Here is an 18,094-nt window from a genome sequence, read left to right on the forward strand (position 1 = left end):
GGTTAGCCTATGTGCTTTTGGTGAAATAACTTTAAATGACAGAGACACTGCTGTAAAATGACTCAATAGAAATGAGAAGAGGGCTCGTGCACACATTGCGGCAATGGTTTTCAACAGCGATTAGACGTATTCATCAATACAGATCGCTTATTGTAATGTTGGCAACCAACCACTTAATACCTGGAGGGCCGTACACTGGTTGGTACTGTCCTCTGGTTACTGTCCACTGCACTGGTGCATGGGCAATGAGCATGATATTACCAAATCCATAGGTTTGACCAGTGATTGGTATCGTATCCACTATCCATGATTACGATGAACTGTGTAGGGGAAGATAATGTTTATCCACTCAACAATGCATGTTAACCTCCATTGGAAATTATATGCAAGTGCTATTTGAACGGTTCATCATGTTATATAATCATTACGCCTTACATAGTTTGTCGTGGTGGATACCGCAACGAAAACTCACCGCCGCAAGCATGTTTGGGCTTTGGAACACTCATCGACCCCCTTCCTTGACTGCATATGCGTCGTCTGGGCAGTCATTACGTAGACGATAACACATCACAGTGATGTCACAACATTCAGCTGTATCTTACCCTAAGCCCCCTGTTCAGATGAATATTGCTTCGTCAAAAGAGCTTTCTCTGAACTCTATCCATACACACTTCAATAAGGCAACCAAAAACTATATTTCTCCTGTATCCAGGGCACACTGTATCAAAGCGTAACAATCTTAGCCGCCAGCCGGTATAGCCCGGCTCCGGTAATCCATTTGACCTGATCAACAGACGACATATTCACCCATTGAGACACATTCCGGGTCCCGTACCTCCCCCCGCAGCCTCGTGGCAGCCTCCCACCCGTCCGTTCAGTCGGCATTAACACCATCCGATCTCTGACCCCCGGCCACCCACCGCAGACACGGCCGGTCGACCGTTCACCGCGCAGACAGCACTACCCTACCACAGCTGCCCCAGCGAGGCCATCATCTTGTTGACGAGGCTGAACATGCCGGTGCCGCCGGCGAACGGCTGTCCCATCACCAGCCGCGCCGAGGGAGACTTGAGCTCGTCCACCTGACCTGCGGGCACACGGGCCAGGCGCAGGGCGTCAGGTCACATGAGAGCCATGTCACACACGGATCATGTCACTTCATCGCGTACACATCCAATTAATTATAGCGCACATCAACACATCAACACCTAAAATGCTCTCCAATGCCAGACCTAAAAATACCGCACCCTCCGATCCGCTTCATTGCGCCATTATTGGTTGAATGTCCCCCTACCATCCCTCCCTTGAGTTCCTTTTCCTCTCGGCCCGTACCTGCTAGGACGGCGGTGCGCAGGAAGCCGACGGTGGTCTCGAAGCTCATCTGCTGCAGCGGCGAGACCACAGAGTCCATGGCGGATCGGTTGTAGCCGCGCACCTGGCCGCTGAACGTCATGTACTCGGCGATCAGACTGAGGTGGCGCCGGCTCACCTGGATGCCGTACACCTCGAACACGGACGATATCTCCTGCGGGCGGACCGAGCACAGCCGGTGGGAGGACCTCGCACAGTGGAGCAGTGGGCTAAATCGCATACCCGAGACAGGTCAGAATGGAAGTGGCGATACCAAAACACTCGCATCATGAATGTTGTATTACCTTTCATGCCATTCCAGCATCCAGCACGGCATATGTAAAAGTGAATATCAGCCTATCTCGCTCCAACTCTTTCCCCATCACGTTTGAGCCGTCCTCTTTCGGCTCCCCCGTTTCCCCACCCCTTTCGACCCCCTGGCCGACTAACCTTGACGATGGCCCTGGATGCGGCCTCGATGCCGTACGTATCGGCCATGCTGTGCAGGTCGTTACAGTACATCCGGTTCAGATCCAGCAGCTCGGAGAATCGCGCCATGTACTGAAACAAAGCACGGTGATGGGTCGGTCATCGCGCACTACATAGGCTGACAGACGTGGAAAAATGGGGCACCGGGCACGATCAACAAACACTGGATTATGTAGATGCATAAAATGTGCCGTGGAACAATCTTATTGACTTTTAATAAGTGCTCAAAACCTCGAAAAGGTAAGCAGCGAAGAAACAAACGTCGGCATCTGTTTAACATGAAGGAAAATGTAAAATTAACCTTAAGCTATACCATTTCATTAGGGTGTTTGTGCATGTTTCACAATGGACAGCGCTCTCACTGCCTCTCGTCGTCTTACTGACCGTCATGTTGATGCCCTCGGTGCAGAGTCGCAGGCCCTTCCGCTCGTCATCCATCACGAACACCCGGGAGATGCGCGGCACCTCCCGGATGACGCCGGCCGTGGCGGCGTCCGTCACCAGAGTCTGGATGTCGCACTGTTTGCTGGTGGTCACCTGGGCACGAACATGGAACGGGAGGTGGTCAGACACCACGGCATAGAGATAAAGCAGGCGTGAATAGAGACTCACTGCAGTTTCTAGTTCGTCCAGTGCTACAACTGGCATGCTTGATTGCAAAAATGGCAGCGTTGATGTGTTGTGCTCGACAAAAGTAAAAGTTCAAAAGTGTCTAACTCACCATGACAGTGAAGCGACACCAGCGCTCGTGTTTCTGGTCGAAGTCGTACTGTGTGACGCGGCAGCTCTCCAGACTGAGCGCGCACACGGCGGCGCGGCGCAGCTGGGCGTCCTTGGTGCGTGCAGGGCTGGCCGCCAGCTCCTCCGCGTCGTCCTCCTCCTCCCCTCCCTCCGGGCTGACGGGCCGCGACTCGTCGGCGTCGGCCCCCTCCCCCTCCTCCTCCTCCTCCGACTCGTAGTCGGCCTCGTCATTACGCCGCGCCTTGGAGCGCGCCGCCGTGGCGTCGTCGTCCGCCTCGGCCTCGCCCTCCGAGTCCTCCTCGTCAGCGTCTCGGTCCGGCGCGCCGCCGCCGCCGCCGCCGGTCGGCTCGTCCGCCGCCTCCTGGGCAGACGGGTCGTCGGCGGCCTCCCCACTCGGCTGGTCGGCGTCCTCCGGCTCCGCGTCCTGGCTAGCCGGCGCCGCGCCCTCCCTCTGCAGCACGCCGCTGACGTCCTTCAGCTTGAACGTCTGCGCCAGCTTCTTGAGGAAGCGCCGCACCCAGACGTCCTCGACGTACTGCAACACGCCGGCCGGCGTGACGGCGAACTCGTCCCGGTAGGCGGAGCGCGGTAAAAAGTCGAGCTGCAGCCGGTACGAGCGCGTCTTGCCCGACTGACACGACTCAGTGACGGTGATCTGGCGCAGCACCTGCGCCAGCGTGACGCGCGTCAGCTTCAGCCGCAGCCGGCGCGCCCGCTCGGCCACGTTCGACACGCCGCTCCGGAACGGAATCTCCATGCTGGGCGTCTTCTGGCTCTTGGAGGCGGACAGGATCTCGCGTAAACGGGGGATACCTGGCGGACGGGGAGAGAACGGTTAAACGGCGCAGTTCAGAAACATGAAGACATTCAAGATTGTTGAAAGCACATAAATATTGACTGAAGCATCTTTCTGAACATGAGCTGCTGGACAGTGCTGTGCAATTAAGTCGCTAATAAGAAAACGAAGATGCAGATTCACACAAGATAAACCGACTTAATGCACGTATACAGTCAAGAATGACTCGACCACCTACCCAGTGTGACGTTCATGTCTCCCAGTCCGGCGAAATGGAAGGTGTTCAGTGTCATCTGAGTGGACGGCTCGCCGACCGACTGAAATAGCAGGGATGCAAACGTTAAAACTAGGAACACAACATGCGACAAAGCGGGGCGCATAATAATCACTACAATAGGCGCACAAGGGGGCACATCCAGGGCGGGCAAGACCCGAATTTAGTCCATCACTATACCCTGACCGGTTCCCAGCCCAGCACCACACCCTGTCGCACCACCCACCCCCCTCCTTCACCCACCTGTCCGGCGATGAGGCCGACCGCCTCCCCGGGGTGCACCACGGCGCGCGCCGCCTTGAAGTACAGCATGTCCCTGAGCTGGTCGGTGGCCCCGCCGGGCCGCGACTCCAGGTAGTCGCACAGCATGGCGTCCATTTTCTCGCAGACGGACGAGAAGTGCGAGTCGGGCGGGTAGGCGGCGTCCACGGGATCGGGACAGCGCTGTGCCGCGTGTCGGTACGGCCGGCGTGACTCGAGCTCCTCCCACAGCGTCACGCACTGGTGGTAGCTGAGCGGCCGCCGCGTCTTCGGGTGGCACTTGTGCTGGTTCTGCAGCGGCGCGCCGCGGCTGAACTCCAGGAACGGACTGGTGCGCCGGTGCTGACACGGGTCGCCGAACTGACTCTTCCACTTGCTCACCTTCCGCTTCAGCTTCCGTACCTCCTTCTCCTTGGAGCGGCTCTTGAACATGTCGACCAGGTCCGAGTCGAACATGCCCCGGTGGTTGTCGTCGAGGAAGGGCAGCTGCTGCTTGGTCAGGTAGGGCACCTTCTGTGTCTCACAGCCGTCCTCGCCGTAGCGGAACTGGATCACGCTGCCGTCACTGTCGCGCACAGTCGAGTCGTAGTTCACCACCAGGCCCTCGAGGTGTTTGATCAGACACCTCTGCAGGTATCCGGAGCGGCTGGTCTTGACGGCCGTATCGATCAGACCTTCTCGTCCGGCCATGCAGTGGAAGAAGTACTCCTGCGGCCGGATGCCCGTCATGAACCGACCGGAGATGAAGCCGCCGGCGCGCGGGCTCAGGTCGTACGGCGCGAAACTCGGCAGCGTCTTGCCGGACACCATGCGCGGCGGCCGCTTTCCCTCGAGCTCAATCTGTCCGAGCAGGCAGCTGATCTGCATGGTGTTCACCTTGGAGCCCTTGGCGCCGGCCTCGACCATCAGCTGGAGGTTGTTCTCGGGGAACGGCTGGATCAGGCCGCGCGGCAGGCACGCCTTGTTGATGTCGTTGTTGACGCTGTCCAGTCGCTGTTTGTAGGCGCGGTCCAGGTCGCGCTGGGTGCGCGCCGCCGACGCCAGGTGGGCCTCCTCCAGCCGGCGTTTGATCAGCGTCACGTCCGAGCGCTCGGCGGCCGACACGATGCCGAGCGCGTCGGCGGTGGCCTCTGCGCCGACCCGGTCCGAGCGGCGCACTACGCGGCGTCGCTGCCGGTCCGCCTCGCACGTCACCAGGATGTCCTGCACGCCCAGCGTGAAGCCCATCACGTGCAGGCAGCAGGTGAAGAGACGTGAAAAGGCCGAGAGCAGCCGGCTGCTGGCGTCGCTGCCGTACAGCTCGTAGAAGCCGTGCACCAGGGAGAAGGGCACGGCGCCGAACTGCTGCTTGTCCAGCACGCCGCACAGCAGGTGGCCGCCGCGGATGATGACCTCGCCCTCGGACATGTCGGCGCCCTCCAGCGGGGTGCCGCCGGCGCGGGCCACGCGCGGCGCCTGGCGCTCCCACACCTGGCGGGAAGAGACGGGGAGAAATGTCACGGCACGAAACACGGGTATGGTACAGAACGGTAGGTAGGCAACAAACTGCCCACCGGACTGTGAGTGACAGCACGCCTTCAACGTTTATAAAATAGTAATTAATTACTCGCTGATAATAAAGTAGACGATGCAATGTTGAAAGCTCCGCCCCATTTCCGCCCCTCCGCTCCCTGAACAATCAGCAGCGCCAGGAGTGTCGCACATACCTTGGGGTTGAGTTTGGCCTTGGAGCGGAGGTTGATGGCCGGCCGGCCGGGCGGTGTCAGGTTGATGATCAGTGTTGATATGACCTGTTTGCCGGTCCACATCTGGCGCGGTTTGATGACGGCCGGTGGCAGGAGGCGCACCCGGCTGCGGTGGTCGCCCAGCCCGCTGGCCACCAGCTGCTGGTACTGGGCGCGGTCCAGCAGCGTGGAGCGCATCGTCAGTCGCACGCCGGCCACCACGTGGTCCTGGATAAGGCCGCCCAGCGGCGTGCCGTCCTTGGGCACCAGGAAGTGGTTGGGCGCCAGCGCCAGGTGGTAGGCCTCGCTGCGCGCCTCCTCGCCCTGCGGCAGGTGCACGTTCATCTCGTCGCCGTCAAAGTCGGCGTTGTAGCTCTTGCAGTTGGAGTAGTGCAGCCGGAAGGTTTTCTCGCCGGGCAGGACGCGCACGCGCTGCGCCATGATGGAGGGCCGGTGCAGGGTGGGCTGCCGGTTCACCAGCACCACGTCGCCGGTGACCAGGTGGCGCAGCACCACCTTGGGGCCCAGCTGCTTCTTGGACAGCTCCTCGGAGGGCGTCATCAGACTGGCCGCCATCGAGGCCAGCTGCTTCGGGTCGTCCTTGAGCATCACCTTGAAGCCGTTGCTGTTCCAGATGGCGTTGGCGCCCGGGTGCCGGTTGGGCCCGTTGAGCACGGCGCGCTGCAGCAGTGCCAGGTTCTGCGGCGTCACCGGCTCCGGGTACGTCAGCTTCTTGGCCATCACCTCGGGCACGCCGATCTCCTGCACGCTCAGGTACGGGTCCGGTGTGATCACCGTACGGCCCGCAAAGTCCACGCGCTTGCCCATCATGTTCATACGGAAGATGCCTTCCTTTTTCTCCAGTAGCTGTAGGCAGAACATAAGGTGTCTGCGTCAATATGATGTCAATTATGGCAGCCGTAATGTCACAAGGGCTCGGGAAGGCATCATACAACTCGCTCAAACTCAGCATGGAAAGTAGATAGTACTTCAACTCCTTTATATCTCCACCTATCATTCATAATATTGAAACTGACAACTCGGTCTTGATACACATATCAAAAGGTTTATCCTCTCCAGCCATCCCGCGCCGCGGCCACCCTCACCTGTTTCACCCCCTTCAGGTTTTTGGCGTTGAGCCGTTTGGCTGCCACTTTGTTCATCTCCGAGTCGCACACGCAGTCGACCAGTCCCTGCAGCGTGCCCCAGCAGCGGACGATCTTGTCGTCGATGGTCTGGCCGCGCACCGAGTCGAGCAGCCGCTTCTGGTCGTCGCCGAGTTTGGACAGGTCGGCGCCCTGCTGTCGCAGCTGGACCAGCTGCCGCAGCAGCAGGCTGCACTCCAGCACGCAGGCGTACACGTGCGACTGGGTGTGCTCCACCGGCCGGCCGTGCACAGAGTCCGTCTGCCGGGAGAGCAAACACAAACAGATGTGGGGGTCAGAACGCGGGGCAGCATTACCTGAGGTCACCTAAAACAGCTTTTGGATAAAAAGAATCATAGTGGACCCTATCATTCTATAGAGATGGTGATGGATGAAGACGCATCAACTCTTATATATCACATAACATGCAGTTATAGGTATCGCAAATAGCCAGCAATTAAGATTTCGACAATCGAGTCAGCGAAACAATCATCGAGAAGAAAATAGTGAAGACACCACGCCACAGAGGTCCGGCTCTCTACCGAGCTGACGCAGTGGCTCTACCGAGCTGGCCCCCTGGACGAGTCCGCCTTCAAGTGGTGGGGGGTGTGGTCGCCTGCGACCGCCGTCTGCGGTGGACAGCCGCGGACGGAATGCCAAACGGACTCAACTGGCCTCTCTTCCCTCTGCGCGCGGCCACTGCCTGGTGGCAAGTACTCTTCTACCGACTCTTCCTCGCCGAGGGTCGTCCGTCGCCTGGGCAGCGCTCAATGCCCCCGCGGGCCTGGGAGCCGCGCTCGCAGCGCGGCCCCGGCCCGCTGAGTGATTAGCGCGCCGGCCGCGCCCCCCTCCGTCGCCGGAGGAGGGAGCACCGACGGGGTGGGGACTGGCAGTAGGCGCCGCCTCAAGAACCGCCGCTACCGCAAGAATCGGGCCAGGAGAAGCCACGTGACGCTTGTCTCATGGAATGCCGAAGGTTTGCGCACCAAGGTGCAAGAACTGGGAGGCTGGCTTTCCGCGATTAAAGCAGATGTAGCGGCCATTCAAGAGGCTCAGCTGCCGAAGGCGGTGCCGAGCATACCAGGGTTCCAGCCCCCCGTCGTAGTGCGCAGGGCGCGCGGAAGACAGACCGGCGCGGTGTCGGCGAAGGGAGGAGACGTCGCAGTGTATGTCCGAGCTGGACTGCACTTCTCACCTCTCTCCGACCGGTACCTGGCGGCAGCGGACGACACCACGGAGCTCTGTGGAGTCCGTCTGCTAGGACCGCAGACACTGGATGTGCTCAACATCTACAGACCGCCCATCCGGGCGACGGGTGACGACCGAGAGGACCGCTTCGACCCGCGATGCCTCCCCAACAACAACAAGACCATCATCATCGGCGACATCAACGGCCATCACCCCAGCTGGGACAGGGCCTGCGAAGCGGCTGACGCGGTGGGGGAGAGGATGGCTGACTGGATGGAAGCGGAGGGATGGGTCCCGCTCAACAGCGGAGAACCCACCTTCGCGAGCTACCGATCAGGTGCTCAGACGGCCCCAGACCTCGCCGCGTGCAGTGCCCCCCTGGCCCGCAGGGCAGTGTGGTCTCTCGGCCCTGACCTTGGGAGCGACCACCTTCCCATGGTGGTGGAGGTGAGGTCCGAGACGGCGCCCCCCAGGAGGGTCCGCAAGACCAAGTGGGCGTTCCACAAGGCGGAGTGGCAGGCGTTCGCGGCCGACTGCGAGCAGTCGCTGGCCGAACTGGAGCCGGACCTGACGACTCAGGTATTGGCGGACCGGTTCGAGTCGGCGCTGCAACGGGCTGCAGTGCGCCACATCCCGCGAGGCGCCAGGGCGGATCCTCGCCCGTGGGCCTTGGACCCCGACCTCCAGGAGGCGATCATAGAACGGCGCGCGGCGCGCGCGGCCCTGCGCGATGGTGACACACCGTCCCGGGAGCGCTGGATCGCGGCCAAGCGGCGCGCGGCCGAACTGGAGAAGAAGGCCACCATCGCACACTTCAAGGACTTCGTCTCCACCACCTTGAACAGGCCAGCCAACGTCGGCAGGGTCCACAAGACGCTGAAGAAGTGGGAGCGATGTTGTGACGATGAGCCCAGGGACGGCCAAGCGATGCTGAAGGGAGACCGCCTCATCGTAACCGACCGCGATAAGGCAGAGGCCTTCGTCCAAGAGTATGCGAGGGTCTCGAAGCAGGTGCGCATACCGAAGCTGGACCGCGATACCAAGAGGCAGCTACGGGAAGAGCACCGCTCCTGCCGCGGGTGCGGCGATCGACGAGAAGGAGCATGCGGTCCCTTCAGCCTGCAGGACCTGGTCAGAGAGCTCAGCGGACTCCAGCTCAAGAAGACCCCCGGACCAGACGGCATCTCGAACGAGATGCTCCGACATCTCGGACCGGTGGCTCGCAAGGTCCTGCTGACCATCATCAACATGTCGTGGCGGACCGCAGAGGTCCCGAGGCAGTGGCGACAAGCGACGGTGGTCCCCATCCCCAAGGCGGGGAAGGACAAGCGACTCACCGCGAGCTACCGCCCCATCGCTCTGACCTCGCACGTCGGCAAGTTGGCTGAGCGACTCATCAAGCGACGTCTCACCTTCCTGGCCGAGTCCCGCGGACTGGTCCCACCGGAGCAGGTCGGCTTCAGGGCTGGCCGATCGGTCGAGGACAGCATCGGCAGACTCGTCCAGCAGGTGCAAGACGGATGGAATCGGCCCAAGTCCAGACGTGCAGACCCACCAGAAGGCACCACCGCCCAGAAGTACGTCCTGGTCGCGTATGACTTCGCGCGCGCCTATGACGTGGTGGACCATCGCCTCCTACGTCTGAGACTGCTAGAGCTGGGACTCCCGCGCTGCATGGTGCAGTGGACGTGGCAGTGGCTCCGAGACCGACAAGTCGCCGTCGAGGTGAACGGAGTGAAGAGTGGCGAACGGGTGTTTCGGGCGGGCCTACCGCAAGGTAGCGTCCTGTCCCCGCTCTTGTTTTTGTTGTGGGCGGCACCCCTCGCACACTCCCTCAAGGCGATCCAAGGATGCACACCCTATATGTACGCCGACGACACTGCAACCCTGTGCGCGGGTGCGAGTATCGAGACGGCCAGACACCGAGCCCAGCAAGCCGCTGACACGCTGACAAGATGGGCCAGGACATCGAAGATGGTCGTCTCGGGAGAGAAAACCCAGGTCCTGGTGCTCTCGCAGTGGCCGAAGGACGCAGTGGACCTGTCCATCAGGGTGGCTGGAGCGAGAGTTGAGGCCCGCGAGACTCTCAACCTGCTCGGAGTAACGCTGGATCGCCTCCTCCACTTCGGCCCGCACTGCAAGAGGATGCGACAGAGAACCCGACCGAGACTGCAACACCTCAGGAGACTGACGGGCAGGGACTGGGGGCTGGAAGAGCGGCAACTCCGCATCGTGGCCAACGGCTACGTCAGAGGCGCGCTGGAGCACGCCGCCGCTGCGTGGCTACCGGCCGCGTCCCCCTCCCACGTGGAAGTACTGGAGAGGGAGATGAGGGAGGCCGCCCGCGTCATAACGGGCTGCACGCGCTCAACCCCCACCGAAGCCCTGATGGCGGAGGCAGGACTGGCTCCGGTGACGGCCCGGAAAACCACCCTGGCGGCGCGATTCCTCGCGAAGGCAAGAGCCCTCCCAGAAGAGGACCCACTACGCCGAGTAGCGGACGCGACCGTCAACCCACGGTTGAAGGCGGTGACGGGCTGGCGCACGGTGGGTCTGGAGGCCTGGCACATGGCAGGTGTCGTGGCCCCGATCGAGCCGGTGCTGCCGCCCAGCGTCGCCCCGTGGGAGGAGGCCCCCCCGGTGGTCTTTGACCTGGGGATAGGAGCCACACCCCCCTCCGGAGCGTCCGCGGAGACCCGCCGACAGGCGGCCGCCCTGCACCTGGCGTCCCTCCCCCAGTGCGCGACCTGGGCCTGGACGGACGGATCCGCCACGGGAGGAGTGCTGGACGGTGGAGCGGGCGGCTATATCGAGTGGCCCGACGGGGAGAGCCACGAGCTCCGCGCACCAGCGGGCAAGCTCTGCTCGAGTTACCGAGCGGAGATGGTGGCACTCCGCGAGACACTAAACTACATCGGCAACCACACTGATCATGAGGAGGACCCCATCATACTGTGTACCGACTCGCAAGCAGCTCTATCTGCCCTACGGAGTGGCCCGGCCGAGCAAAGGACGCAGCTGAACCGAGCTGTCTGGGACGCTCTGGCCCTGGTGTCCGACAATGGAGAGCGGCAGGTGCGCCTTCAATGGGTCCCGTCCCACTGCGGGCTGCCTGGGAATGAGATGGCCGACAGCCTAGCCAAGGAGGCGGCATCTCTCCCCCAAGAGCAGGTACCGGTGGACACGCGCACAGTGCATAGAGCAGCGGCGCGAGCGGCGGACGCTCGCACACGAGAGCAGCGACCCCCAGGCTGGTTCCGAACCCTGATGGGGACAACGCGCCCACCCACAGTGTCTGGCCTGGACCGTCTGACGGCTATCGACGTCCACCAGCTGAGAGCCGGACACTGGTCAGGGTCGCAACAGTACCTGCATCGCATCGGCAAGAGCCCCACACGGCAGTGCGACGCCTGCAATGAACGAGCATGCGGCGGTGCCCTCTGCCCACTCTGTAAGGAGGAAGCCGACACCCCAGATCACATTCTGTTGCGGTGCCCAGCGCAGATGGGGCTTCGGTTCCGCCTGACGGGAAGCATACACGCCCCAACCAGAGAGACTGCAAGGAGCACAAGTTACATCGCGGCCATGGCGGCCGCGCGCAGAGGGATGCTAAGCCGCGAGGCTTCGCGTCGCTAGACGCCGAGAGGACGAACAACAACAACAACAGCTGACGCAGTGCAGCACACCTCCGCCTGTGCCGTGACCCCCCCCCCCCCCCCGCCTCGCCGGTCTGAGTCGCGGCGCCATTTCCATTCCATTTCATTCCATTCCAGAATGTTTATTGCGTATCAACAACCTAGTAAAACGATCGAAAAAATGAACATGAATAACAAAGATAAAGTAAAATAATACGGGCGCCAGCCTGTACCGTAATCTATCCGCCTCACCGGTCGGAGTCGTGGCGACGTCACCGGCAGCACCTCCAGGAAAAAGCAGTCGGTGGGGAACTCGCAGTGTTTGAGCGAGTTGAGCACACCGAACACGGCACATAGGAGCCCCTTCTCGCGGGTCCAGAGCTTCCGCAGCACGTCACTGGGGACCAGTCACAGACGTCAGGTCATGGACAATGTCTGATAAGTGACTCGTCACAGCACAGATGTGGCGACATGATATCGACAAAAGACGTGACACTCCGGCCGACGCGTCTAAGACCATGAGGACCGACATAATAAAATCAAAGTTTGGCGTAGAAGCAGATCAATATCAACTGACCGCGCCTCCACAGTAGTCAGGTAGCCGCGCAGGTCGTTGGCGTCCGTCGGTCTGTCGATGCTGTTCTTCCTGTGAAAGCAAAGCTAAAAAATGTCAGTCAGGGAGAGGTGAGAATATCAGCGCCGAGTGAACGTAAAGCGAAAATAATCATTATTCCAAAGTCAAACCCATAAATCATTGCCGATTCTGTTTACATAGTTCAATCACTCCAGACACTCATCGCCCGTTCCTCCGTCCTCTCAAAAACCTCTTGTACTCTAGCTAGAATCAACTGCTTATCTGAGAAACTCCCACATTTCTCACCCGGGGTCCTTTTTCTCGATTCTGACGATTTGTCCCATGAAGTCGTTGAGCGAGGGCTGTCGGCGGCTGCACTGGGTGCACTGTTTGAGCGGCCGCTGGCCCAGGAAGCGACGGATCACCGTGCGCCGCTCGAGCACCACGTTACGCACCTGGCCCGCCAGCTCACCGCTGCGGTGACGCTCTGTGGGCCGCGGCCGCACGGTTACATACGCAGCCGGAGAACGGGGATCGGGCGGGGAGGGGGGGGGGTAACTATAGTCCCGGGTGGGACGTCACGGAACTCAACGAAAGACCATATCAGCGTCCTATGACCAAGCCATGACACAATGAACATCGCTGCCGAATGACAATGTCGTAAGGAAATATCCAGCGTCCGGAACATCTATTGGTATTCTGTATTACACCGGAAAAAAATATACCTGAACCAAACGAGTCGTTTCCATCGCAGACCCTGCGATCACCTCCCATCTGCGCACACCTTTGAGGTCGGCCAGGTAGCCGGCCAGTTTGTCGCTGAGCTGTTTGTCGGAGATGACGGCGTCCGCATCCACCATGTCGGCGTCCAGCTCCACGTCTTTGTCGGCGCGGCGCCGCTTCGGCCCGCCTGCCGACGCCGACGAGGCGGGGATCAGGTCGGCGGCGGCCAGCGCCTCGGCGGCCAGCCCCAGCTCCAGCAGCTCCAGCTGGGTCCGCACCAGCGTCAGCAGCGGAGCTGGAATCGAACAGGCGAGTCAGCTCCAGCAGTGGGTCTGACGTCAGTACAGGTATTGGAATCAGCCAGCCTCTTAGATGAAAATATAACGATTAAAGCAGACCCCCTGAAACAATCACGAAAAGGCAGATAAAACCCTTACAACAAAGGCACCTGCCATCTGATTTACAATTGAACATTGCGAGAAGTAAAGACAAACCACAACCAAGCCCTCCCGGCCCGGGAGTACACTGTGAGCGCCTCTGACCTGGGACGAGGAGCGCCGAGCAGTTGAGGCACGTTCTGGAGAGCAGGCTGATGGCCACCGAGCGGAACATGGGGTTGATGACGGGGAACGTCAGCTCGATGTGGCCCAGGTGGCCCGGGCAGTGCAGGTAGTTCAGGTGGCACGTGGCGCACACGCCGTAGTCCCGCATGTACGGACCTGGAACGCACCGGGGAGAATCACCTCAATGACAGCACACCTGTCCACGAAGAAATTTATGGAATTGCACATCATACAAACGAAACCACAAAAACAGACACACACATTTATTAGTCGCATATGCACGACATGGTCCTGCGGCGTCGATTCCCACAACGCCATGACATCAGCCAGCTGTAATCAAGGAACATAGTGGCATCAAAAGACTATGCTGCGTAAGTTCTTGATATTTTCCGAGTGTCATCGCTACGATTGCCGTCAACGGCTTCATATTTAGCGCAAAACTTCCTGATTTGATGTAAGCAAGCGTCATCGTACACAAATTCTCAAACTTTACATCACAGTAATCCGCAGAACACCAGTGACCTATTCACCCTTCCAGTTATAGGGGGTTGAACAAACCCTGCCCCTCAGTTTTTCGCGAAAAACTCACGAAAAACTCACGTAAAAAGCGGCCGATCACGACGAAGCTTTCAGTACCCTCGAGTCGATAAGTTTGACAAATACCCTAATAATTTGATGACCTTGACCCAAATGACCTTTGACCTGTGACCTGTTTCTGGAGACCGCATTTGGCCGGAACACGATTGGGCGTGTGTCGGGGCTCACATTATCCACGCGTTTCCAGTCTTTTTCTAGCTGTAAACGTTCATAATGTGAAATGATGTCGATCCCATGCATTATGGTAGGAGTCAAGGCCACGTGAAGGTCAGGACAAAGTCATTGGCCTGTGATGACCTTGGTTCACTTTTACTAGTTTGACATGTTTCCACTTTCCAGGCTAGGTTTTGGGGCTGATTTCGAATTTAGCGTTTGCGAAGTAGTTTTGGTGCCTTTGTAAGATATCACGAAGCTGTCAGAGGTAATTGACACCTACTATGGATAGCCGGCAGCACACCTACTGGTTGACCTGACCTGACCAGACCAGGCCTGAATGCATGAAGAAATCATCTGTGAACAAAACTAACATGAAATTTGTGATGCGTACCCGGAGAACCCCTTAACAGCCTCACATCACGAAGGTCTAACCCGTCCCGATTTTCCAACTTTTAGATCATTGACCTGACCTGGAAGGTCAACCAATGACCTAGGACCTTCAACTTGCGTACCATCGGCTTCCTTCACAGGTAAAACACTTGTTTTTCCGGGAAGCTCTAGCCCGATCGGGGGCCGAACGGCAAGGGGGTTCTAAAGGACCCCCTCCCTAGTATACACCTTAGCGGCTGGCAAGACACCAATACCGGCGAGGGTTAAAGCACATCAATGGCCAAATTCCGAGGCATCCTGTCTCACTCACCCATCCGCAGGTCGTAGAGGCCGCCAGGCAGCGGCTGGCAGAGGTCATTGAGGCCGACAGTTGAGGTGATCTCGACTTTGCTCAGCTTGCGCACCTCGTCCGCCGAGAAAATAGAGAAACTAATGGACGAGGGCAGGAAGTGCAGCTGGTCGCCTATCGTCCCCATCTTTGCTGTGTGTCACTGGTCACCCCAATCAAGGCCTGGAACATACCAAACCCAAATGTTATCTCAGAAAATATTATGAGCCTATTTGACAAAGAAGCCAGAAGATATCACAAATATGTTATCAACCACATAGGTATACTCGTATTTTTCACTGAATTCAACCAAGAGCAAATGTGATAGCCTTAAGTTCTGAAAAAGGCAGGCATTTCCATGTTGTGAATGCATGACAAATTAAAGATACAAAGTTCAGATAAAGGCTCTAGGGACTTTATCCATAGGTAACATGGCATATGCCACTCGTGCGACGTCTGCCAATTAGGTACCAAATATCAATACCTAGGTACCACTCGTATTAATGTTAAGGTTATGGATTCTGGTTGGTGTTGTTATCTGACAGTTCACTTGGGGAAACTACGAGGAGCCAAACAAAAATTGGATTAGCCAATCAATGGCTGGAGTGGGCGGGGCGATGACCATATATGGTCATAAAATAAGACTTCATCTTTTCAATGCATCCTAGCATTCAAATGAAAAAATAAGGCATAAGAATGTCTTTTAACCACACAAGGCCTACACTCACTCTGTGCACAATTAACTGGTGGCTCTAAATCGCAGAGTTACAACACAAGGTCAAACAGTGATTGGCAAATATGGCGGATTGAAACAGACCTGAAAGCACCAAAAATGTAAGCAGTACCGTTGCTTAAAATGTAATTATTTTTATTATTTTGTTTATGGTTTTTCTAATTTTGGTTAAGTTGTCATTTTAAAATTAAATATCTTTGTTTAATGTAATTAAATTACCGTAAAACGGGGTGTTAAGGGACAGTTTTGAAGTGTTTTGTTATATAACTCAAGAAGGGTTGGAGATAGAAGCATCAAATTGTCAGCGTTTTATGTGGAATTTGGTGCTTTACATGCCTGCCACATTAAAGTTTTAAAGATTTATACCTGCATATTATTTTTTATCATTTTTCATCACTGTCCCTTAGCACCCCAATGTGGGGTGTTAAGGGACACCTATATTATTCCAAGAAATGGTCATGAAATGCCCATAATTGGGGTGTGGAAGGGCACACAATTTATTTATTGAAATGTTTTGCATATTCTGTCACAAAACAAGTCAGGTTCATTCACCACTAATGACCTTTTTAGCCAATTACGTGTAATGCAGTTTACGCTTGTGGAAAATGTGCTAATTATAAGGTAAACAGAACCAAAAAGTAATCTTCTGTCATCAATAAAAACCCATGTTGAAGCTAGTCACTTGTCATTATGTTGCCCTCTTTGTTTTAGCCTTTTTATGATGACATCACATTTACCTACATCAGTCTCCATTGACCCATCATTGTAAAAGAGAGTGTTGAGATGTTTTGTTACATAACTCAAGATGTGTTAGAGATAAAAGCATGAACTTGCCAGAATTTTATGTGGAATTTGGTGTTTTCCATGCATACTTAATTAAATTATATTTAGATATTATTTTTGATTTTTCTTCCCTGTCCCTTAGCACCCCACATCCACCTCAAAATATGCATGTATCCGGAAAAGAGGAAGAGGATGATGAATAAATGGGTGGATTTGCACAAGTTTTTCAGGAAACATGTGCAATACATGTGACAATACACCTATGCATTCATTTTCCCTGTACACCCACAAGTTTATGTGGTACATACAGAGTTTTGGAGATGTTTCAATTTTGTGAAAATGTAGCATGATTTTCAAATCCATTTTTGAACCAAATCACTTGCATGAAAAACCATGCCATTTTCTCCTATGGTCAAGAGCAAAACAGTGTCAACTACCACACTGAAGTTTTTATTGAACCTTCTCAAATTAGGAAGTTAATATGACTCAAAGTTTTTCCCATGCAACTGTCCCTTAACACCCCACTGTCCCTTAACACCCCATTTTACGGTAAATCTTTTAGCAATTTTCTTTCAAAACACCAATCCATTTATTGAATGGCCAGCTGATTGTGACGCCCAGAACCTGCCGAAAAGCTGTTTTCCTAACACCATTTTTGAGTCAATTCGCCCAGTTTAATAAAATCACGCTAATTCCTAATGGAAAATGGAAGCCTTCTCTCTGATAAGTGGACGCGATACCGCAAGTACCCGCTTGTTATACCGTTTTCCACCCTTAGTAGCGGGGGTTGTATTTATGCCCATATATGGTCATCAAAAGTCCATTTATTGACCAATCAATTTTTTATCTTCGCATCGTAGTTTCCCCAACTGAGTTGAACACTGCATCTCGACCAGATTTCAAAGCGGAGCAGCAGTCAATGGATTTTCAGCGACTCTGACTCGTACACTTATTACGGCTCCCAAAAATTGACTTTAACTCTGACTCAATACTGAGACAGGAACTGACGAGTGTCGACTCCTAGCTCTGCCTCCGACTACGACGAGTATTGAGTTATTTAGGCATAACTTTCAACAGAAACTACGTGACAATACTCCCCTTAATGTTGCTTTGCCATCAAATAGCCCAAGAACACACCAAACGCCCAAAATCCGAGAAAACACGAAATAGGGACACGCCAAGACACACGAAACACGTGTGTCTCTTACCTGTGAATGTTAATTAGAATTATGTTCAGGAGATGGTGACTCCTCGTGCTAAATGAGCGAAAAGAGAAAGATGACGAATCACATTGCGAGTTATCACTGCTAGCAACTCGCGAGTCTAAGTAAGAACATAAGAATGTTTGTCAAAGCTGCGCAAGTTTCGACGACCTCTACGTAAATTTTCTCAATAATTCTTATAGGGACGTCTCAGAATTCTAGAGACATTTTCTTTCCGTAAACAGAAGGCACCGAAAAATAGCACCGGAGCATGATGAACTTACGGGTATTTCTTTTGAATTGCCTTAGATTGCACGCTTTTTAATGTTTTAAATGGATCAAGATTTATGTCACATAGCAAATGCTATCTTTTTAAATTTTGCGCTACGTGAGAAGTTTTCATACAAGATTTTTTACCAAAAGTCTCTATATTGCCAGCCTA

General features: G+C 56.0%; 1 protein-coding gene across 5 annotated transcripts; it reads right to left on the bottom strand.

The window, feature by feature from the left end:
• Nucleotides 1–676: 676 nt before the first annotated feature.
• Nucleotides 677–17,662, bottom strand: LOC122368708 (DNA-directed RNA polymerase I subunit RPA1-like). Of its 5 annotated transcripts, none has more exons than XM_043342909.1 (17): nucleotides 17,549–17,644; nucleotides 14,917–15,117; nucleotides 13,443–13,619; nucleotides 12,962–13,195; nucleotides 12,484–12,664; nucleotides 12,181–12,249; nucleotides 11,856–12,000; nucleotides 6,742–7,041; nucleotides 5,618–6,502; nucleotides 4,714–5,381; nucleotides 3,894–4,662; nucleotides 3,615–3,693; nucleotides 2,561–3,393; nucleotides 2,224–2,376; nucleotides 1,801–1,911; nucleotides 1,333–1,525; nucleotides 677–1,087 (listed from the first exon to the last, which is right to left on the bottom strand). In XM_043342909.1, the coding sequence occupies exons 2-17, from the start codon at nucleotides 15,080–15,082 to the stop codon at nucleotides 966–968; spliced, it is 5,085 nt and encodes a 1,694-aa protein (XP_043198844.1). In that variant the 5' UTR covers nucleotides 15,083–15,117; nucleotides 17,549–17,644; the 3' UTR covers nucleotides 677–965. The 5 variants fall into 5 exon arrangements, with proteins under 5 accessions (XP_043198844.1, XP_043198845.1, XP_043198842.1 ...); XM_043342910.1 differs by having other exon boundaries at nucleotides 2,561–2,761; nucleotides 2,891–3,393; nucleotides 3,894–5,381; XM_043342907.1 differs by having other exon boundaries at nucleotides 3,894–5,381; nucleotides 17,588–17,662.
• Between the last annotated feature and the right edge of the window lie 432 nt (nucleotides 17,663–18,094).

The sequence above is a fragment of the Amphibalanus amphitrite genome, unplaced genomic scaffold (assembly GCF_019059575.1).
Source record: "Amphibalanus amphitrite isolate SeventyFive unplaced genomic scaffold, NRLGWU_Aamphi_draft 000969F_arrow, whole genome shotgun sequence".
Lineage (NCBI taxonomy): Eukaryota > Metazoa > Arthropoda > Thecostraca > Balanomorpha > Balanidae > Amphibalanus > Amphibalanus amphitrite.